This window comes from Manacus vitellinus, unplaced genomic scaffold (assembly GCF_001715985.3).
Source record: "Manacus vitellinus isolate BGI_N305 unplaced genomic scaffold, ASM171598v3 scaffold_14_pilon, whole genome shotgun sequence".
Classification (NCBI taxonomy): Eukaryota; Metazoa; Chordata; class Aves; order Passeriformes; family Pipridae; genus Manacus; species Manacus vitellinus.
The window spans coordinates 6,524,912-6,548,119 of NW_021939063.1; the positions used below are offsets into that span (position 1 = coordinate 6,524,912).

A 23,208-nucleotide genomic window follows, 5' to 3' on the forward strand; every position below is an offset into this window, starting at 1 on the left:
ACAGTTGGCAGGTTGTCTCTTTAGCGAGCATGTGAGAATGGTGCATCAAAACTGTCTCATGGTACTTTTTAATGCTGAATAAAAATAATAATATAAATAGAGATAAAATACTGAGAAGAAACAAGGGAGAAATTATCTTTATGATGTGAAAGAACATTTGGTGAGATAGTGATACAGAAACAATGGAACCTAGAAAGAAGTTGTCTTATCTGAGAATACAGGTTGCAATTTTAGTGACATATGAGAGACAATGCTAATAGCAGGAAGGTAATTGCTGGCATATTCTCAGATACCAAACTTTTCCAGCTGTGTTTCTGCTTGTGGTATGAGAGATTTCTTTGCCAGAGTCTTTCTGAGAATACAAAAAACCATTGTCCTTTGGTTGTTTTGTTCCAGCTGATACTTCCAGCTCAACCAGAGGTCTATGTCTTGTCTTGTTTTTACAAGGGCTCCTAACTTGTAACTGAACTCTTCTGACACTGTGTAGCTCACAGAATTGTATCCTACAGGTACTGCTGCATCTTTATGAATTTTTTTTTACTCTTCCTTTTACCTTTGGTAAGAAAACAACATTAACTAGTATTAATGTGCTAATTTTTCCTTTCAGGCACAACCCGCCCTCCAAGAGAAGGAGAAGTGCCTGGTGTGGACTATAACTTTCTGACTGTGGAGGAATTTCTGGAGTTGGAGCGAAGTGGGACCCTTTTGGAAGTAGGAACTTATGAAGGTATGGAACCATGGGCACTTTAAAATAGCCATGGTAGGACACCACACTTGCACCACCCTTGCTCGAGTTAGGACCTTGCTTTCCATCCTAGTGCTTTAACTTCCCTTTTCTCTGTACCCTGAGAGAGGGAATTCCTATATTGCTGTGCTTTTGTCTTTTCCCTTAAAGTTAACTGCTTCTAAAGATTAACATCAGTATGCCAGGGAAATCCAATATGTACTCCAGTAAGGAAATACTGAGGCAGTCTGCATCTGTTCTTAGTATCTACTGTGGTTCATCTTGTTCACTTTTTCTTCTCTCCTGATCTTTTTCTTGTCCTTCATCTTCCCTAAATACACATCCTTCATCACCCAATTGTGTTCCCTACATAGCTACATGATGCACTGCTTTTGGACTTTTTTTTTCTTCTTTATTCTCAGATAATTGCTTCTAACTTGGGTCATTGAGTTGGTCTTTTTTACTTTTTGCAAAGCACTACTTTGCAAACAACAGCACTGATGCAGCCAAGGGGCATTGAAATGTAACCAGGGTGAGAGCAGGAAAAAGATACCTTTGACTCCCAGAGAAATGCCAGGCAAATTGTCCGTATTTAGGTACACAATAGGACTTGTGTAACCAAACCTGCAATCTGTATCTCTTTTAAATTGAAAACTCCTTTTGGAGTGTATTGTGTTTTTTTTTTTTCCTCTGGAGAACATTCAAATGTACCTCTTGAGAAGACAATGAAAAGAAATATTTTAGAGGTTTGAAAGTCCTTCCAGTGTACTTTAGCTCATTCATGTCATATTTCCATTTGCAAGAAGTTTAATGGGACTTTCTGTTATTATGAGAGATTGAAAAAGCCTTATTCTTGGAGACTTATTCTAATTATTCTTTATAGTAAGAAATATGGGATACATTTAAAAATATGAGCTACACACAAATGGCCAGTAGTCTTTGAAAAGTAGTCATCAAACATGAACAGGAAAGATTGTGACATGTGGTTTTGTTTTTTCAAGGTCTGAAAAAAAAGTCCTGAAACGCTATTTGCTTGTCTACTACTTTAAAAACTCCCTTGTAAGGGCACCTTTAAACCTTGTGCTCATTCCCAACTGCAGACAATTGCAGTGTCAAACCTGGTTTGCATGAAGATGCTAAACGTATAATTTGGTTTCTCTTCCACCTCTCTGAGCTGATTAGCTCCATCAGCACCAATGCAAACGTTCCAGCAGCAGCTCTTCTCCAAAATGAGCTTTTTCCTCTCCATGTTTCTAATTATAACACTAAATTAGTTTTCTTTGTCATGGTGCTCAAAATAGATCAGCTGAAGGGCCTTGCCATTGCTTCCTGATCGCATTTGTTCTGGTGACCTTTCCACTTGGAAAGACAAAATGGGTAACTGTCTGTAAGCTGGCTTCTGGGATATGCTGGGAATTAGTTTTCAGGAAATGCTGTATCCATCTGGGACAGTTATAACATGGTAGTTTCATTGCTTATGTGATTATGTGCAGCAGCAGCTAAACTGTTTAGGTTTCATGGGTTGCTCTTTTGAATTGCTTGAAGATGAGGTTGATTTCTCATAAGTCTAATGTGTATTTCATTTCTGTGGGTGATAGAAGTGTCTGAACTTTAAAGGAATAATTTGTCAGAAGTGCTGAGAAGCCTCATTCCCTGTTGGCATCAGTGATGCTGGTGCATTGTGGTTCTGGAGTGCTGGCCCATAGAAGGAAAAATCAATAAGAATAAAGGAAATAATGATGATGCATGTGTGCACATATGCATCAAGACACATTACTATTTGATTGTAATGTGAAATAAATAGAGTTCATTTTTCACTTACGGCTTCAAGAAATTATTTTGCTGCCTTCTGAGATTTCTTTAATGGCTTTGTTGTACTTTTTTTGGAAATCTTATTTTACAATTGTATTGATCAGGACAGTGTTGATCTTGATTAGATCTTGGAAGATGGTGTGATTCAAACTCAATGCTGCAATCACCAGCAATTTTGTCTATTAAAAAAAAACCCAATCTGCCAAAAAACCCAGACCACAAAATAAGTTAGACTTTTAATGTCCAAGTCTCTGTTGTTGCCCAGCTTTACAGTCTTAGATTAATTATAATTTGTTTTATGCTGCATTTTGCTGCCGCCTTTTTTTTTGATGTATCACCATGATGAAGTTGGCTGTATTTTTGACCAGTAATGGCTTATTCTAAACCAGAGGGATGGTACCCAACATAAGGAAATAATCTTCTATTTCTCCCTGAAGAACAATAAAATAATACCCTTAATGCATGGCTTTTATTATTAATAATTTTACCCATTGTATTGAGTCAGAATCAAACAATTGCAGAGATGGAAAAAAACCTTGCAGGAGAAAACATAGCACAAGCATGTGTTTAGTAACAGTTATTGCAGAGAACTTCTGGGGAGAAAGACTGGAAAACAAGGAGCCATCAGAAGAGGGGTAATACACAGGTCTTGATGCTCATACAAGTACTATTGATTTGGAAAGAATAAAGAACAAGCAGAAGAGAACAGTTGGAAACCATAAAAGAGTAGGAGTGTATATCAAGTTTTCAGAGAACAACCTGGGTTTTGAAAGTGCTCTAATTTCAAAAAGAGAAAGTGCAAGCTGAACAGGACAAAAAAAGGTGTTGCTGACCTACAGGGCTGTGTAATGTCATTATTATTTCTTTTGGTGCACTGCCAATAGGTTCCACTGGACAGTTTTTGATTCACATCCTGGTGAATGCCGAGCAGGCAGGGCAGCTGCTGTTCTGGTCACCTGTCACCTCCCCGGTGCGTTCTGCGCCCCAAAGGCTCCAAAAATTGTGTTTAGGTGGGAGGGGACGTTGGCAAGCCTTAATTCCTGAGATTTTCAGTTCCAGTTTTAACATGCTGATTTTTAACCATAAAGCCCAGAAACATCTTCTTTCTTCCCCAATGAAAGCTACATGTGGATCACATGAATCCAGCAGCAGGAGCTGAAGCCCTGGAAGACCCGCCCAAAGCTGCAGTGCTGCACCAGTATTGGTGAATTTGCCCCACGTGGGTGCTGGTAAAGCTGCACATAACACACTCAAGGCAGTTAAAAATTCCCATTGACAATACTCATTAGGAAGGAAAAGTCTTTTTAGGCTGCACACTGTCTAGGCCTTCTGGTGGATAGGAAATCACCATAATTGTAATCTCAGGCTTTTATTGACTGCTCCTTCAGGGCAGAAAATACTGATGGATGCATGGAAGTAATTGTGTAGGTTACTAATTATTTAGCAATTACTTCTGTGTTTGAATTGTAGTCTCTCACAGGGACCTCAAGGGAGGGCTGTTTTGAGCAGAGCCACCACTTCCAGATTTTATTCCCATTTCTTGCCCATCTGCTGAGTGGCCCTGGGCATATCAGGTAACTGCTATATACTTCAGGTTACTGGCCTGGAGAATATTAAAACAACACTTACTTCTGCCTTCATTAATATTTCAGCAGATACCCTGTGCCTGCAGCTATCTGCTCTTGCAAATAGGAGGGAGAGAGTGGAAGCGACAGTATTTGGGAGGGCTGTGCTGGAGGCAGCAGTGGGGATGGGAGCTGTGCAGAGGCACACGGGGACAATGGCATGGTGGCTGAATTTTGAATGGGGATGGCTGTATCACCAGGGTCTGGTGAGGCAGTATTAATGAATGCCTGCCCAGCACTTAGTGATCCTCAAAAGAAAAAGTGCTGCACTTTATAACATGTGAAGGGTTATTACATTATAGCATATTATTGTCAAGGCATCATCTTTCATTCTCAGGACAAGTGTTATGTGATTGCCAAGAGAAGTAATAAGTAATCTGCATTAGTCTCATGACTAAGATGTAATGGGGTGACTTGCTAACATTTTAAAAGTGTATAAAACTAGCTATTGTAGACAGGGTCTCCGATTGTGGTACTTAATGAGTGTAATAAATTACGTTAACAGTGCAGTTAAAATTTCAGCTGAAGTAGAGAGGTGTATTCAGCAACATGCTTCAAATCAAGATGCCTTTAGCCTAATTTATCTGATGTGCTGGCTCTCCTTGGGTTTCTCTGCAGCAGCCCCACTCCCCCAGCTGCTTTAGCAAAATGGCTGGATTTGCTTTGCTGGGCTTCTGGTGCCTTCGCAGCCTGTGGGTCTCAGCAACTTGGTCCAGCCTTGAAATGTAAGCTGTTTCTGTGGCAGGAAAAACATGACAGCAAGATTGGAAGAGTAAGGGTGGCAGATGCAGGGGATGCCCATGCAGAGGAACTACATGTTCCACTTAATAAGATAAGATCCGCTTATTATTGTCTCCCTACTACAGACTGAGTCAATAAATCATAAAGGCTCCTTTAGCACCATTTTAATGTATCATGTCCAATATCCACATATTAACATCTGTGCACTGCAGATTCCTCTTCTATCCTTGGCTTTTATTCTTTGCTTGGTGTTTTTTTTTCCTTGTTATTTTTTAAACCACTAGTACAGAAAAAAAGGCAACACGTTGTTATGTATGTGCATGATTATCAGTGTTGAGCACAAGTGCTGCTGTACTGAAGTGTCATCTGATAACAATGCTTCATTTTACAAACAGCTAAAGTGGTACCTGAGTAACTCTTGTTCTATAAAAGCAAATATTCAAATATCTGATCGGGGTGCAGAGTGGCTTTGAACTTCCTGTGGCATTCCTCACTGGCTTCTCTCTCTGCACCTTCAGTAGGAAGTTTTCCAATGTGAGCTCTGTCAGAAATTGCTCAGTAGCAGTCGTGCATTTTAAAACATAAACCTTGGGGAAAAGGTGGTTCCCAACCACCTCTGGCAAAAAGAGATACGGTGAATTAGTTGCTGTTTTCCTAAATTAGAGTTTAGGTTATTTTAAGGTATCATTTGCTCTCTAAACACAGTCTGATGTGTTAAAGGCTGTTCCTGGTAGTCCATTGATAGATGGCAGCCAGGCATATTTTGGGGTTGTTTTTTGGTAGTGGGTGTTCTTCAGACTCTAGAATTAACTGCTCCTCACTGGTGTTATCCAGCTCCTTCTTTGCAGAGGCAGCCCAGCCTCCACAGGCTGTGGCATTTCCCAGCCACTGCAGAGCTCACTGTGAGCTGCCATACACACACCACCACCTTCCACAGAGGGAGGGTGTTAGTGGGACACATCCTCATGGTGGGACTATATATATATGAACGTTTAAGTATTTGCAAGAAGAAGGGTTGCATATTGCAGTGGCTCGACGTGGTATTTTCTTTAGTCCTACCTCCTTGTGCTAGGTAGGGTGTTTCCAGCTGCTTCTCCTGTTTTCTGTATATGCCATCCACAAACACAAGCTCATTTATGTTCCCTATGAGTTTTTTTTTGATCTATTTGCATGTGGATATAGCAGTTGGTATAATATAGCTGGTCTCATGAAACACTCTGAGCTTCCATAGCCACATCATGACCCATGCTACCAAGGCCTTACTGCTTATTTATTTATTTATCATTGCACAGTAGCATGTGGCAGTACCTAGCAATATCTCAACACAGTAAGAGTGATTTGTTCTGTAGGTGACTTTCTCCCATGCTGCCATTGCCTTTAGGACACTAATTGGAGTATATGTTAAATTTCAGACATAAATTGAAATGTGCAGATTGTAACAGTTTGACATATTTAACAGGAAACCCAAACTGACCTTTCAGTTAATCCCACCATTAATAACTGCAAAAATTGACAGCAAATCTGCTATTTAAAGCAAATGCATATATTATAGGTTAATTTCTCTGAGATCTCCTTCATTGCCTGTTTTGCTTCCGATCCAGATGCTGTATCTGTGGCCTCCTCCCGGTTGCCTGGATACTCTGAATTTCCTCAAGGCAATTGCTAATCAATGTGCAGTTGCAGCTAGGTGAATCCCGCAGACAGCAGCCAGATCTGTCATCTGAATGTGGAAAACTGTAGCAGAATGTGATCTGGGAAGAGAACAGACAAAACACTGTGGCAGGAGCTCTGCTCCCAGGAACCAATTCATCCTGTGTTAATCAGACACAAGCACTCTTTGTGGATTAAATGAGCAGAAGCTCTTCTGCTAAAATTAAGGGTCAATTGTTTCTGTTCTTGTACAGTGCAGAGAAGAGCTGTGTCTCAGAAAAGAAAACAATTACATTAATAATTGCATTTCAAGTCTTCGTGTCAAGGCCTTGCTTAATTTTGCTGCTTATCTCCAAGTTTTTTTCCCAAAATACTCATTTGCAGCAAGACAGTAAGCTATGAACTGCTTTTTAAAACATGAGCTATGAATGGAGTCCTTGTAACACAGAGTGGTCACTTTGAAGATCAGATGCACTTCTCATGGACGCAGGGTCCTCTGTGCTACACAGAGGCTCTTGAGTTTCATGGGATTTTTATAATTGCAAAATTAGGCTTCACAAGTAGGCATCAGTAAATTCAGAACTGCATGAGCTCTTCTTGGTCCTTTTCTGAGACACAAATACACTCCCAATCCCAGGCATAAATCTCTTCACACCAGGAAAGAGAAGAGCTGCAGAGCAAACACCTACAGATTAAAGTAACTCAAATATATGGTTTGGGACCACATTCTTCAATTGATGTTGTACCATTAGGATTAATGGTCAAGCTCGTGTCTGACCTTGCCATCAGCTCCTCTGCCTTCTTCCACCTTTCCATGTCAGCTCTGCCACCCTGTCCCCACCCCAGCAGACTCCAGGGTCTCCTCTTCCTTCTCCACAAGGAAACCACTTTTGAACCTGTTAGATTGTCTCTGTTCTTGTGCATTTCTGTCCATTCCAGAAACAGCATATTGGCTGGATGGAGCCCTTTCAACCCAAATTAAATTGAATAGTGAATGGCAAAAATTTTTGTGGAATAGACTCATAGTTATTTTACTTAGGGATAGCTAGTTGGCGTATTTTTGTGAACTGCATTTCAAATTCCAAGTGACAAACACCTTAGGGTTGTTTGTTTGTGAATTTACTTCCCACCAGGGGTATATTTAATAAGAATTTTTGTTATCTTGACATATAAGCAAATTTTCCATTACCACTTGGTCTCTAAAACTTTAAAAGAAAGTTCTCTTGGCTGACAGCATTGCTTTAATTCAGAAACTGCAGGACAGGGTGGAAGCTGCTTGAATTGGCAGAGGAAGAAGTGTTATGATGATGGGAACTTGTCTTATTGTTGTGATAAGCTGTTACCAAAGTCTAATTACTGTGCATGATGCTAAAATGTGTAAGCTGCCGACACTTGGAGATAAGGAGATGAAAAGAAACCAACTCATTTCAAATAGCTCTTCTGGTTGTTGTTTTTTTTTCTTTTTCATTATTGTTATTTTTGTCCACTCTCCTGAGTGGTGCTTTAAGAGTGCATGTATTAAGTCATGGATTTGGCTGCAAAAGCTGCCATCGAACTTCAGTTGTGGTTAAATAAGTATTAAGCGCCAAGGGACTGAATAAAATAAGGGTTAGTGAAAGGTGATGACAAGGGATTCAGTTAATGGTATGTGCATCTGCTGAGTGAATGCATTGTTATTAGCTATTAATTCAGTTGCTGTAGGCAGGATTCAAATGGGATTGAGAAGAGGGTAAACTTAGAAGCCTCGTTCCCATAGGAATTAGACATGGGAAAGTGCCATTTATGCCATGCTGGCTGCTTCAGAACTGGCATTTCCACAGAAAAGTAGAGGGTTTCCTGCCGCCTTGTTCAAGAAATCTCCTTTGTCTGGGAGACAGGCTGTTCCTTTCCAGCTTTGAGACATCCTGTTGGGGTCACGGTCCTCAGAAGTTTTGTGGAGCTTCACCTGAGCTCAGCACCCCGGGGAGTCCTGCCTTAACTACTGTACTGACTTCAGAAAATGTTTTGGGATCCTCTGGGATGACAGATGCTTGTGTATGCACATGTAACATGCTGTTAATAATTAGAGCTGATTGGATATTCAGTACAAATTACACTGGCTGTGGAGTTAGCCCCTTCTTTAGGCTTACAAGTGGCTCGCAAAACACAGTTAAAGCATATTTTTAAATGTATGTTTTTTGGTAAACATTGGCAGATTTAATTTGAATGAATAATGTCAAGTCTGAGTGTTGTAAAACTCTTGCTGGGCTGTTCACTGTTGTTAATGGGGCACGTTTAGATTTCTGAGTCACAGGGTAAATATTTTCTCTTTCCTATTTCTAGGATGAAACATGAGTTTTGATGATAATTTTAGGTACCAGCCACCCCTAATAGTGTGTCTGCCCCCACACTCAGGCCCATGTGCCACATTTTCAAAAATAACTTCTTAGAGAAGAAAAATAGGTCTGACTGCATCCAGCAATTATGAGGAAAAAATAGTATTTCCATTTTCTCTCATTCTCCATGTCACCTGGAAGCTGGGTTGGTGCATTCTTTTGAAGATTTTCATCATAAGCTGGGTTATTTCCCCAGCCTGTTTGTCCTTGTGTGAATCTGAAGGAAGAGCTGTGATTTTTTTTTTTAGAATATTGACTCAGGCTTAATCTGCCTCCTGTGGAGAAAAAAGAAAAGTTCAGCCCCAATGGCTGCATTTCCCATAAAACCCACACATGCAGAGCCATGCTCAGTTTCAAATTTATATTTACTCTTTTTATATGCTCATGTATACTTAGAGGGATCCTCTAAGATAGAACACTGTCTTCATAGAAAATAATTGTTCATTAATCATAGTGTCAACAGCCATGGCTGGTTGAAAAATGACTAGTGATTTCTGTGTAAGAAAATCTGAAATACTTTAGAGAAGTCTGTTTTTCTGCTGAGGAACAGCTCTCCATGGACTGTTAGGAACTCCAGCCTTGCTGTTGCTAGAGGAACTGAAGAGGAACAAAATTCAAAGATATAATCATATATTTCTCTGTAATTGGAAGAGGAATGGTAACATCTGTGTTATGTTCTTGTCCAGGGGAAATAAAATCCATACTATTAACATCTATATATCCCCTTCATTCACTTTCTTGCATCCATCCTAAATGATTTAACCATTTACAACAGACCACAAAATAGTGATGTGCAGTGCCATAAATAAAAGCTGTTTTCACGTGTATGGCACACACATGGCTCTCCCTGCTTAGAAGTTTATATCCTTAAAAAACACTTTCTTTTTTCCCCTGGAAAAACAAAGAAACAACCTAAAAAAAGGACCCCAAAATCCCAGAATAGCGTGATCATTCATGAGAAATACCAAAGAGGATAGGTGGGAGCAGGGTTAATTATCCTTTTTGTTTGCCCACCTACCTTTGTATTTTCCCTTTGCACTCTCTCTCCTCCATTCCTCCTCTTTTTGTATAAAATAATCCTGCAGTATGTAGAGCATAAGAATTATTTCTCTAGCAGAGACTGCAACCTGCTTGCGGAGCCTTTGTACCCATTAGAGGCTCTTTGCAGAAGAAGTAATTTCCTTTCCCCCATAAATTATGCATCAATGTACATTTAAGATTCTGAAGTGATGAACAGAAGATGAAAGCACTGCGGAGTGTTGCTGCTCCTGGGGAGCTGAATCCACGACGTTGTGTACAGGCTGGGACACACCTTGCTAAGGCAAACCTGCACATGTTGCTGTCCTAGTACTCCGGCTGTAAAAGCATGGAGGGAGGAGCTGCTCTGACTTATCTGGCTTCAGCTCTGTAAGAAATCCTTCTTTACCTCATGAGAAACAGTGAGGGGGAAAAGATAGCAACGTGTGATGTGTCCTGAGTGGTCTTCCCAGGTGGACTCTGCCAGTCTAAGCCAGGGTGATTCCTGGTCCTGATGATCTTCCTTCCTGGAGGCTCTGCTGCAAGATCTTGCCAGGCACAGAGGTGAGACTGACTGGCCTGTAGTTCCCTGGATCCTCCTGTATTAAAAAAAGGGGATTGTGTTCCTCCTTTTCCAGTCAGTGGGAACTTCACTGGACTGCCACAACTTCTCAAATATGATGGAAAGTGACGTAGCAACTTCATCCAGGTTCCCTCAGGACCTGCGGATGCATCTCATCAGGTCCTATGGACTTGTGCACCTTCAGGTTCCTTAGATGGTCTCAAACACAATCATCTCCCACACTGGCTGAGAAAATATGTACTGAAAAATTGAAAAATAATGCTGTCAGGTTACACATAACTTATGGAGATCGATGAAGAATGTAAATAAATGTACATGTATATTTTAGAGAAGAGTTTTGCACTGTTCCTACAGGCAAAGCTACAGGGGAGGGCATCCTTTACATTTTATCATGCCAGAGGGTATAGGGTTAATTTTTAAGTCTGCCCTTGGAATCCAAAGGTGGCAAACAAAAATTATCAATAATTCCTGAAAGGGAAAATTTTGGGGAGTTTTATGTAAAACAGTTATATATAGCAGAACATTGTGTAAAAAGTAAAAGATGCACCTTGCAATAGGTCTGAATTCCTTTAATACTAAGTGCTGCAGGAATAGATTCCAGACCTGAGGTTCCTGTGGAGTGTGTCAGGGCAAATGAAGCACTGCTGTGGTGTGAAGTGAAACAGGGACAGTGAAATACCTCCGTGTGTTTCTGGCATCAATGAACCTGCACTTATTCTGTGTTTCTTCTGCAGTCACTTAAAATGACAGGGGAGCACTTTGCTCTGTTTCCATCACAGTTGGTGATGGCTGAGAGCTGTGTTTTTGTGTAACTGTTGGTGCATCTTTGTTCCTTCAAGTTTAACTTTAAGGTCTGGTTGTTCACTTCTACCCAAGTTGACCCAACTGCTGAATTTCCTCTTTGAAGAAAGCGGTGCCACGTGGTATCTTGTCTTTTCTCTCCTCTGACAAAGTTTTCTTTTAGAGAGAGAGAGTAGTTTTTGCTTTCTGAACGCAACATCCCCCCTAAAAGAACCTGTGTATTAAAGCAGGCCATCGAGCCTTTCATCACTTCTCTTGGTGATAGCAGTCATGAATTTTTTATTTTCTGCAGGGCTCACTCCAGATCTGCCACAGCATTGTGTGGGTGCACACATGTAAAAAGGCTACTAATTGAAATTCAGATGTAACGAGATGAAGTTTTGCTATTCACCATGACTGCCTTTTGTTTTAGCCCATGTACGCTCAGTGCACCTAAACAATGCAACCATTGCTTCTCCTTTTAGATTCGACAAGAATAACTAAAAGGGGAAGAAATATTTCTGTGTCTGCTGCAGAGATGAAATATGCACCCCCAGGAATGGGAATGGCGTGCGTCAGCTTATTTGTTTACTTATTTGCGGGGAGGGGCAGAAATTTTAGTGGAACCGTAAAGAAAATAAAATAGAAACCTTGCTGCTATAAACTGTTCTCTTGTGAAGATGCAAATGTGTCTCTATTGCCTAGGTAACTATTATGGAACGCCCAAGCCTCCCAGCCAGCCCCTCAGTGGGAAAGTGACTTCCACCGATGCTTTGCAAAACCTGCAGTCTGGCTCCAAGCAGTCGACTCCAAAGCGAACCAAGTCTTACAATGATATGCAAAATGCTGGCATAGTGCATACAGAGAATGAGGAAGAGGATGATGTACCTGAAATGAGCAGTAGCTTCACAGGTAAAGCACAAATATCGTGGTCTGTCAATTAGGATACGTGGGGAAGGTTTTTGGAGGGTGTTTTGACAGGGGGTGTGTTGTTTTTAATGTGTTTTCTGCAAAGCTGTCAAACCTCAAACAGAGCTGACCAGCACCTGAATGGAAGATGTCCAGGTGTGAACAACCACATGCACAGTTGTGTCTTTCCAAAAAGGCCTTGTGGGATTGAGCTGAATGAGAAAGAAATGTGGAAAAGTTCAAATCCATTAGTGGCAGAAAGGTCAAGGAAGAGTTGAGCTGTAGTTGACAGTTACAAACAGCATGGAATGACTCAACCGGGATTACATTTGAAATTAATTATTGCTGCTTACTAAATACGTTGCTGTTCTTCCCCTTCCTTGCATCTAGAGCTGCCCATCACGTACAGTTTCAAGGTCCTCTTCTCCAAGGTACCTCTCAGCAAATCTAGGGCTGCTAGCTGCAGGAATGAGATCTGAAGCTTGGGTGCAAGCTCTGTGTTTTGAGAAGGCCTTGTGTCCTGCTGAACACAGATCTCAGTCCCACCATGACTACCATCAAGCACCGGCTTAAAGATCACTGGAGACGGTTGCGATCTAAAGTCAAGTGCTGTGCAGGCAGATTCAGAGCAAAACACTGTTGGAGATCCACTGAGTTCCCCCAGAAATCAGCTGGAAGTTTGTGAAGCTCTGTGGGGCAAGAGCTCTTCCCCATGTCCCCAGTTCTAGTATTTGTTAGCACTTAGAGCATTGCTTCCTCAGCCCAGTTTCAAGAATTGAATTGTTGTGACATGGCAGTAGCCTCAGCCTTTGTCATAAGGGTCTGATTTTGGGAGGTAGCTGGTGGGAGATGCTGTCTGATTTCTTTGCTGCCCATCTCAGTTTGGTGCCCCTGAAGTAACTGAGCATCATTTCTCTTCCTTGTTTTCCTTCACAAGATGAAATAGTGGAAGATGCAGCTCATTTGTCACAACGTTATCACACTCTGGCCCCTTGCCTTCATTAAACGGGCACAGAATCAAGAAAAGAGTTATTTCTCATATACCAAAGTGATTCCTTATGCTTATTTCACATGTAAGTGTGCTAGCCATATTAAAATGCTCCTGCTTCCCTAGAAGACCTCTCGGTGACTTGTGTTTTCCAGATTTTTGGCATGTTTATACTCTCAGTTTTAAGCTGGCGATGATTCACTCGTGCTTTATCTTGTCATCTTCTACCTAAAAATATCAAACACCAGGAAGGCTGAAAAGCAGGCACTGAGAGTACTGGTATAGATATTTTTCTTCCTGTTTCTCCCAGTTTATTCTGTTCAGTATCTTGTCTTTTGGTAATGGCAGCACACAAACTAGAATAGTGCAGGAGCTATTTCCAAGGCTGTGGGATGTGAGTGGAGGATGTCCATGGTCTCTGGTCGGGAGAGCAGGGTTGAGGTCCTGTCTGTGGAGCCCCACTCTACGGGGACTTGGACTGATCTCTCAGTCTTTTGTTCAGTGTGTTGACTGCTGCTTGTACTGATATTCTCATGGGATGTACTGCCATAAATTTTCAATACCTGCAAGAACCAAACAGAGGAAATCCCTTTGGGAGACATAAGGTTGATTTTAGAATTTGTCTATTGTTGCCAAAACCTTTCTGTGAAGGAATTAGGGGCACAGACCTGTTTCCTGGGGAGCATTTACTGTGATTAGGGATGGAAGGAATGAGCAGCAGTGTTTCATGGATACAGCTCAAAGATGCATAGCTGCAAGCATCAAAAATGTTTCCTTAGAGGGAGAAGGGCCAGATACATCTTAAAATACTCCTGACTGACTTTGACTGGAAGGATATAAGGATGAGCCACGGAGTAAACCTCCTCAGATAGCAAGAACAGGCACCAGTGAGCAGCAACATGTGGACACGTCATGCAGTGCTGACATTCATTTTAATTTTTAATTTAAAATAACACACTGCAGTGAAGACATTCACCATTAGCTTGTTGACTTTCAGCTTCTGGCAACCTTCTGCATTTGTAAAAATCTCCCCTTTTGATCATTCTTCAAACAGGAAATTTTATTCTCCTAATCTCTGTCCCACAATCGGCACTGCAGGAGTGAACCTGTAAGCCTGCTCAAAAGCCCATTGAACTCATCTACATCAGTGAGCCCTGGCCTCAGACAGCTTGGAAGAATTTGGTACCTCAGCAGGGCCTGTGAGAGCAAACATAGGAGCTGATCACAGCTCCTGATTTGTTTGGCTGGGGTCTGACAGGCAGAGTGTGTGTGGGCAAAGCAAGCTCGTCCCTGCTGGCAAGAAGACTGCCGAGGCTCTGCCCTTGGTTCATCTGTTGCTCTGTCTTGTGAATTAAAAAGCAAGGAGAGGAAGACTGCTAGGATAAACGTGGAAGAGCAAACAGGAGGAGAAAAAGACTGATTCTCACTTTTATCTGTGCTTGTTTATTCTACAGCAGAGTCTGGTGACCAAGACGAGCATAACGTGCATATCGTGAGAGAGACAGCCCCACCGTCTGTGATTGATAGCCACACCAACGTTCCCACCACGGAACCATCTCAGAACCTCCCTCAATACCTACCTCCTTCTGCCGAGGATAACCTAGGTCCTCTGCCGGAAAACTGGGAGATGGCCTACACCGAGAACGGAGAAGTCTATTTTATAGAGTAAAGCACATTTTTGTTGTTCTAATTCCATCTCTCTCCCTCTCCCTGGGCATAAGTTAACCTCCATGGATGCATTTTGTGTGTGTATGCGTGTGTATTAAATATTTAGTGTATACAGTTATGGTGCAGAGCTGTTGTTCTTTACTACTTGTAAGGAAGGGGGTTTGCATTTCCTGATTGGATTAACATCCAAATTACTCCCGAGTTCAAAGGCAGTGGGAATTGCTTGCTTTATGAGGGTAGTTACTTAAGCAACAGACACTTATAAAATACGGGCCAGTTGTTTTCATGGGTGGAATGAAAGCTCCTAATTGAAAGGGCTGAGACTTCACTTCTGGTGCCTGCCTCTGTGCATAATGCAGCGGAAGGGGATTCCTCCAATTCCTGTGTGCAGGCAGCAGCAGAGCCAGGGATGGACTTTGTGTGTTGTCCTCTCCTCAGAGCAAATGGGCCAAATGTGTCCATGTGCTCCAGTGGTTTGCAGAAGGAATAGCTCAGTGAAGAGTAGGCACAGTAAGTTTTAAACACAAGTACCTTGTGCTCTGCAGTCTTTGCCTAAGAGCTGAGTGCTGTCAGCAGTTTTATGATGATATTGATTTTTTTCATGCCATAAATAATAGTCTCTAATTATACTTGTCTAAATTTATTGAGATAGGAGTAACTTATAAAATAGGACCTATTAGTGGAAGAGATTTCTTGCACAGAGCTTAGCTAGACATTAACATTCAATTAGCCTTTGCAACTCAAGCCCCTAGCTGCCAGAGTAGAGGAGGGGGCTAGGAATTGATTTTGGATTTGATGGTCTGTTTAATGCAATTGTGGAACCTGATATCCTCTGGGTACCAGAAGCCAGTGACTGGTTAGTGCAGAAGAACCTTCTCTACTAATTGCCCCACTGGTGCTCTGGAGAGTTATGCTGGGTCAGGGCAGTAAGGGCCAGCAGTCCTGCCTCGTCATCAGGAGAGGGGACTTATGGACAGGGCCATGAAAAGGTTCATCAGAGCAGGTTTTTCCTTGGCTGCAGTGGCGGGGGAGCACATTAGAGAAGAGTGCCAGAAGATCTGAGGAGCTGGGATGACTGAGAGCACTCCAGCAGCCTTCCCCAGCTGGGAGAGGGCTGATGTAAAAAAAAGGCCATTTTCCAGGGTGTTCTCAATTACCTGAAGAGGCTCCACCAGCCCCCCCCAGTGTAAGCCAAAGTCGAGAAGGCACAGTGCTAATTCTCATCAGATGGAACTGAAATGTGTACATTAGCCCGAACGGGGCATTCTGCCCCTCACTGTGTCCTCAGGGTGCCTCGTTCTTTGACGTACTTTCTGGCCTTTATATATAGAACACAGCCTGAGTAATAGCCCATCCAGCCTGCCATTTTCCTCCCTGGAGGAGGACAGATGATGAGCACTAAATGCTGCCCAAGCAGTCGGTTGCTCCCCTTTTTGACCCCACATGGGCCCCTGCTGTCCTTCCTTACAGGTGCTTCAGTCAGAGGTTCTGCCACTGATTTCCCCAAACCCATCCTCATGGCTGCTGAATTCTCTTGTGTTCTCTTAGCACTGCAGGACTGTAGCACCTTAAATAACTTGTCAGACCTTTTGCAGGAGAATTATATATGTGATGGGAAAACGTAGCCTGCATACACAGCTGCCTGTCTGACGTGAAGCTCTGGTAGCACCAGCTGCTCCCTCCCTGCAGTGCAGATTGACCAGTTTGAGGGAACGTACACATGGGGCAGATTTTGTGCACGAATGTGTTAGCATGGATGCAGCACTGAATGACTGCAGTTCTATTAATTCTGAGGACACCCTGAGCCTGGAAACCATTTAGTTTGATTTGTATCAAATTAAGAGAGCGAGCTAATGAGCTTTGCGGACCCAAGCTGGCTCAGATGTCTGTACCAATGTCTATGGTATTTTGGGTATCAAGCCATGGTGCTGAAGGGAGCAGCATGAGAGCACCTGAGCTGCTTGCACGGAACCAGTGCAGGTCCAGTGGGGCCAGAGCTGTGTGTCAGATAACCAATCCTGATGTCTTGTAGCTGGAGCAATTTGGCTGTTGAGATACGTTTCTCTGGTGCTTTAATTGGGATTTTCATTACCCAGTATATCCCAGTCCCTCGTTACCCTGTGTGTAGATCTGTGCGTGTTGCAGGTGTAACACAATCCTGTCCCTCTGAGTGTATGATCTGAAAGGTGTTTAGCTAAATTTTCTGTGCCTCAGCAAACTACACTGTTGTGAGCCTTTGGTTAGCAAGACAAAATTGCAAGAAATATGCAAATATTCTACTGCTCTCCTCCCACCGCCCTCTTTCTCAGCTAGACTACAGACTTGCTTATTTATAAGTTGGCAGACCCCCTCTGCTTTATCGCTGTTAATGTGCCTGACTTGCTGAATTTCTGCCATTCAGTTTTCTAGTTGGCGATTAATTGCTCTGAAACATACATAAGGATTAAACACGTTTGCTCATCCTGCCTTGGGAGGGCTGGGTAGTAGGATTTGTAAAACGAGGACCTTTTGTTTACTGACTCAGATCCCAGGAGCAGGGCAGTCCCCTTTTCTTGCAGTACAATACAAGTTTGCTGGTCGGTTTGTTAGTTCCTCAGGGATCACAAGCCCTCTTACAGAACCCCCATGAGACTGTTGTGAGGCTAAAGTTCAGTTTGTAAACCTCTTTGAGACCTTGAAGGAGAAGTAAATAGCATTACTACAGTATTGAAACTTAAAACTGTTAAGCAGTGTTAAAGGCTAAGCTAGATAAGTGATACCTCGGGGACTGGAGGGATATCTTTGCAGGTTATGCCTAAGATGACACCAGGTTGTAGAAGAGGCATTATATTGCCAGATTGTCTGCTTATGCAAATGAAATTATGGGAGAAAATAACTTCTAGAGAAATGTATTTTAAGCCTGTTTACTATACAGCCTTCACCGCTGGGACTGGCATCATGATACTGTCAGGGGACTTGTAGAAAGGAAGAGTTGAAAGTAAAGCCGTTCAACTTCCATCAAAGGCTTTGGCAGAACATTTTTATTTCTGTAATTATAAAGTTTTCACTTGGGAAACTGTTTTTGACTAATGCTTAGGTCAACTCTAGACATGTCAAAGGTCTTTTGTAGGAACAAAGGTCACTGCATAGTTTAGGGAGGAAGGGAAACTTCTGTCTTTGGCTTAGAGACAGCTCTTGGAATTAAAAAAAACAAGCCACCAGAAATGGAAGTTTGGAAAATTATAATATTGCAGCTTCTGTGTGCCTCCTTCTGGTCAGGAATGCTGATTTGTATGTTTTCACTTTTTACCTTTGTGTTTTCAATGCCAAGATTCTTGTGATTTGGTAGACTAGTTTGCAAAACATCAAATTGTAGAGCTGTTTCTCTGGATCAAAAGTATGCCTTCAGGTCTGTTGAATAATAAAGAGGATATATACTTTTATGTCATGGATACTTCAGCTCTGGTTTGTTAACAAAGGTCATATTTCCATTTTTGGTTTCCAGCCATAACACAAAAACAACATCTTGGCTAGATCCACGGTGCCTGAACAAACAGCAGAAGCCTCTAGAAGAATGTGAAGATGATGGTAAGAGACTAAAAATGGTGAAATAACAATGTGTTTCATCCCTTTCTAGGTAACTTTCTTCCTTTCCCTTCTATCTTTCTAATAACCTGTGTGTTCAGAAAGACTTCTTTTTTTAAGAAAAGGGTTTATCAGCAAGTGCATAGAGACAATATCCGTTATTTGTTGTAAAGTCACTGTGGATGTAAAACAAGCATTGAGATGTCAAGGAGGTGCTACAAGTAAGAGGCCTCTGTTTTTGCAAAGGCATTTGAAAAGTCACTGATGCTGAACAAGACTCAAAGCTGGCCAACATATTTGCTCCTTGGATCTCTGTGTAGGAGGGAGCAACTGGGTCTCTGCTTGATCCGTTTGTGTTGCACTTCAACCACCTGCTGTACATGGGTTGAAAGAGTTATGTTGTTATTTCCTTGTTTGAGCAGAAATAGTTCAATTGCTTCATTTCTACTGTTAAATTCTGACAGTCCATGTAGTGTTACGATTGCTGAAAACAAATTCCATTTGGAAGTGTGGATTTTTGACACTGAAAATTTACACTGATAAGATTTTGTATTCCTTGAGATGTTGGAAATGCAAGCCACTGTCCGATTTAGAGCAGCCACAGGCAGGAGTGTTACAGGAGGTTCATTTCTTGCATCCTTTCAGAGATGCTGGAAGAAAAAAGAAATTATAAAAATAAATGTTTGGAAAACCTGTGTGGAAGTGTTGCTCTACTGACCAGGAAAGGTGATGGTATTCGACTGCATAATTTTGGCTAACATAATGCTATCATAGTATCATGTCTTAAAAATGGAAGGGTTTGCTTCATCAGGTGCTGTCCTTATAAAATTAGTTTTCATAATATGATTAACCTCCTGCTATAGTGTCCATCACCTCAGTACAAATCACAATTTTATTTCAGGAAAGAATCAACTCAATCCCTTTCCAGTGGTAGGTTCAACTCTGGCCTCCAGAACTGCTGTTATTATTTTTGCACATGCAGTTTTTTGACCTCTGCTTCCTTTCACATGGGAGATTTTGCATGATGTGAGAATTTACCTGTGCAGCTGTGATGAAGCAGGTCACCCACTTCCTAGTGCACAGTGCAGCCTACCCTCAAACCACGGGGATGTGCAAAGACCCGGCAAAAAACAAACTGACCCCTGTTTCATGTCCCTGGCAACTGGCATCATTTGTCAAGAACTGGTAGAGGGAGCTGGGTTAGGGAAGACCTTGCTCTGCCTCTCTAAGTGGATATGTCACTGGGTCACCGTAACTGGAACAAAATTAAGTAATAACATATGTATGCAGGCAAAACTCTCTCCTGCTTTTCTGGCTTTCTCTACCAGTGACACTCCCACTACATCCCTGTCCCTGGTGATGCCAACAAGTGGTACATGCCACTGTGAGTCAGCATGTCCCATGCTGTGCCAGGGCAAGGAGCAGCTGGTAGGATGAGGCTACAATTGGTGGCCAAGCTCCTCTGTTAAACAGTTTTAGGTCTCACAGAAGGGAAAGTCTATCTCTTGTCCTCTTAGCAATTGTAAAGCAAACATTGGAATAATTTATTTTGTTGGGATTAGAAACATACAACTGGTATTATTTATTGTATTTCATTGAGTTCATGATTTTGAAGAGCAGTGGCATTTTTGTTTATCAACTCCTTAAAATCAGCTAATTTCATCTTCCCACACACCCCTTCACTTCATTCACTGAGTTGCTCATTAATGGATATTTTTAACATTCAGTAGTTAAACCAGTTGCTTCATAGTTACAGCAGTGCACTGCACTGCTTTACTTGTCTGCTCTGATCTTGCTTAGCGCATAACAATAATTATATTTCAGAAAAATGAAGAGGTGAGGTTAGTTTTGCTGCATCATAGAAGCTGGACAGTTTTTGGCAAGGGTCACTTTTGGGTGTCATTCCACTGAAGTCAGTGGGATGACTCCTCTGTTCTGTTTGGTGTGTGTGCATGTGAGTTGTCAGGCTCAATCCCATCCTGTTTGTGGACTTTATAAATGTTAGATGTCGTTTCAGATTTGTTTGGTTGCAGTTGCTTTGTGTTTTTGCTTCGTCAGGATATGTGTCCCTAACAAGTTTTCGCTTGTTTCCAGTTGTTTAGGGTATCAAAGGAAATTGCAATTTGTATTTCACACTAATGGTCCCAAACAGCTGTTGGTAGAATATTTTGCAAACAGGTTGTGCAAGTGGTTTTTTGGGTGTCCGGATTTTCCTAAGCAATATTGTGACTCTGTGTTTTCTGGTTGGTTCTGTCATTAATTTATGTGGCTTAAACTTTGCTGCATTAGGTCCAAGATTGTTTTTACCATCTTTGTTCTTGTTTTGTCACCATCTTTCATTTTCAGACTGCATTATTATTATTTATAGGCTAAGCAATACTTTAATCATCTGTGTCACTGTTAACTTATGAATATGGAGCAGATAATGATAAATGGAGCAACAGCGAATATTGATGGCTTTGTGTCTTTGAAAAATTATGTGATCTTTGTCCCAGGTGCCCTGCTAAAACTGGTGCATTCCTATATATGCCTCACCAGTGCATCTGTACTGTAGTGAGGATCTGTGCCTCCAGTTAAACAAGGCACTTCATGCCTATGTTAAATCATCTGAGTAGGACCGTGAAGTCATTTGGACCTTGTTTGCACATAAATTTAGGTACTTCCTTGAAAATCTTGCTATGTTAGTCCTTATTTAGAGGCAAGGTTTTCCTCTCAGATTTCTTCATTAGTATTCATATCTGGCCTTCTGATAGATCCGAGTGTCTGCAGAATGGATTGCGAAGGTCGGACTGTGCAGATCTGAGGGAGAAGCCTCACTACAGTGAGAACAACACAAATGCATGATTTTGCCATATCAAGCCATGACGTGGAAGTAGTCCATTGATACAGATGTTTTGAGAGTGCAAGAACCAGTTTTTTCATTATCTTCATCAGATCCATCAATATTCTGATCACTGAAGTGTGATAAATGGAAAGCTTGGGCTTGGTCTGTAGAAAATTAGTGCCGGTTCTGCTGTTTGCTGTAGGGAATTTCTTGCTTGGTGCTGGTATCTGAAATTTTCTTTTAATTTTTTCTGTCTCATTTACTGCTCTTCCCTTGGAGAAGAAGGGGTACACACGGAGGAACTGGACAGTGAACTAGGTAAATCATCCATCTCTCGTTTTGATGTTTGACTTCAAGTGCACTGTTTTAAGCCTTTAATTACTTACTTTCTCCTTTGTATCATTTTGCATCTTTCAGTTTTTTTTATTTCAACAAGCGTAATTTATCAGCAAAACTTCCCTAGCATTAATCTTTCCCTAGCTTCAGATCTACAGTGATTTTCTTACTGATTGAGAGTTTGAAGAAAGCTAGAGGGCCTTAATCTTGCAAAGTTCAAAGCCGCTTCCTCCTGGACCCTGCAGAAGTCAGGGGCTTTTCCTTTGGCATCACTGGCTCCAGGAAAAAGCTTATAGATGCTGAAGTTGGAATCAAGTAGCTAATGATGCTTTTTCACCAGGGCCAAAGATATTTCCCAGACAATAGAACCTGAGTGTGATTTAGAAAGTTTAAGTATTACATCAGATGTTTCTGCTGAGCTTGTGAATGAAGCAGCTGAAAATTTTGCCTCAGTCGGTGATTTTGTAAACAGATTATTTTCAGTGATGTGGTACACTTTTATTTGCTGCATCTTTTTGTGAAGGATGCTGTCTTGATATCTAATCTCAGCAGTGCTCATTGTGTTTATACTGATGGTGGAGGTAGTTGTTATTTCTGTTCAGCTATGCTCTAGTGCACTCGGAAAGCTGAAAGGATAAGAGGTTGCAGAGGATTTTATTTCCACTAGGACTATTATTGCTTTTAGAAAGGACTGTACTTACAGTTCGTAGTTCTGCGTACTGGAGGAATTGTATTACTGGGGAATTAACCTCTGGTTTCTGTAATGACTTTCAAGTAAGTGTATTCTGCTCCCTGCTTCTGTGTGATGGATATGGCATCAGCAGCCAGCAGCAGACTTTTAACACTGCTCCAGGAGTGGTTCTTCTGAATAGTATGCCTGAAATAATGTTGGAGGCCTAACTTCTTTTAGAGCAAGAATTTGAAAGAAACGACAATTTAAAGAAGAATGCATTCTATTTAGTGGTACATGAGTGTTACGTGCATCTCATACAAATTATCAGCAGCAGACCAAGTAACATTAGAGGTAGGTGCATGCACACCAACAACCTGCAAAAGGTTCTCACGAAGCTCTACACAAACAGTGATTTAAAATGAGAGAGAGGATGAAAAAAAACAAATTTAGAGGCAGTAATGAATTAGAAATGACCCCTTCTTTCAGTCTGCTATCAGGATCTAGTGCAAGAGAAGAGCTGAAAAAATAGATGCAGGGAAACTCATTAATTGATAAGCCTGACCCCGGTTCTGCAGGCACTTACGTACACAAGTGTTTTGCTCGAACATCACGAGATGTTCCCTTTGTTTTAATGCAGATAAGCTTTATTGAGCTCACAGCCCATCAATACGCTGTTGAGCTGAGTGTTGAAATGTTGCAGTGTAAAGAAAGACATTTTCAAATTACTCAATTCGTTGCAGCAACATTAGGGAGGTGGCATGAAAGCTCATGGTTAGTATAAATTACTTGGTGACACATATTTAGCTCCTTAGCTTATCGACAGTTTTTGTTCTAAACATAAGGAAATTAAAAAGTGGGGATTTGCAGAGCTGCTTGTTTGCCAAGACGTGTTGAATATGGAGTAATAGGCCACCTCTTTTTAACAGAAGGTTGAACAAA

At 41.5% G+C, this 23,208-nt stretch overlaps 1 protein-coding gene across 6 annotated transcripts in view; it reads left to right on the forward strand.

Moving 5' to 3' along the window:
* MAGI1 (membrane associated guanylate kinase, WW and PDZ domain containing 1) overlaps window positions 1–23,208 on the forward strand; it is a 336,329-nt gene that overhangs the window by 247,609 nt on the left and 65,512 nt on the right. For 5 of the 6 annotated variants that reach the window (XM_018068395.2, XM_018068398.2, XM_018068397.2 and 2 more), the window contains exons 3-7: window positions 608–727; window positions 12,013–12,219; window positions 14,659–14,869; window positions 18,357–18,439; window positions 21,543–21,578. In XM_018068395.2, coding sequence (XP_017923884.1) covers window positions 12,144–12,219; window positions 14,659–14,869; window positions 18,357–18,439; window positions 21,543–21,578 — 406 coding nt within the window. In that variant the 5' untranslated portion in view covers window positions 608–727; window positions 12,013–12,143. Of the gene's footprint in view, window positions 1–607; window positions 728–12,012; window positions 12,220–14,658; window positions 14,870–18,356; window positions 18,440–21,542; window positions 21,579–23,208 lie in introns of those variants that run through there. The other variant, XM_025894685.1, reaches the window with a different exon arrangement.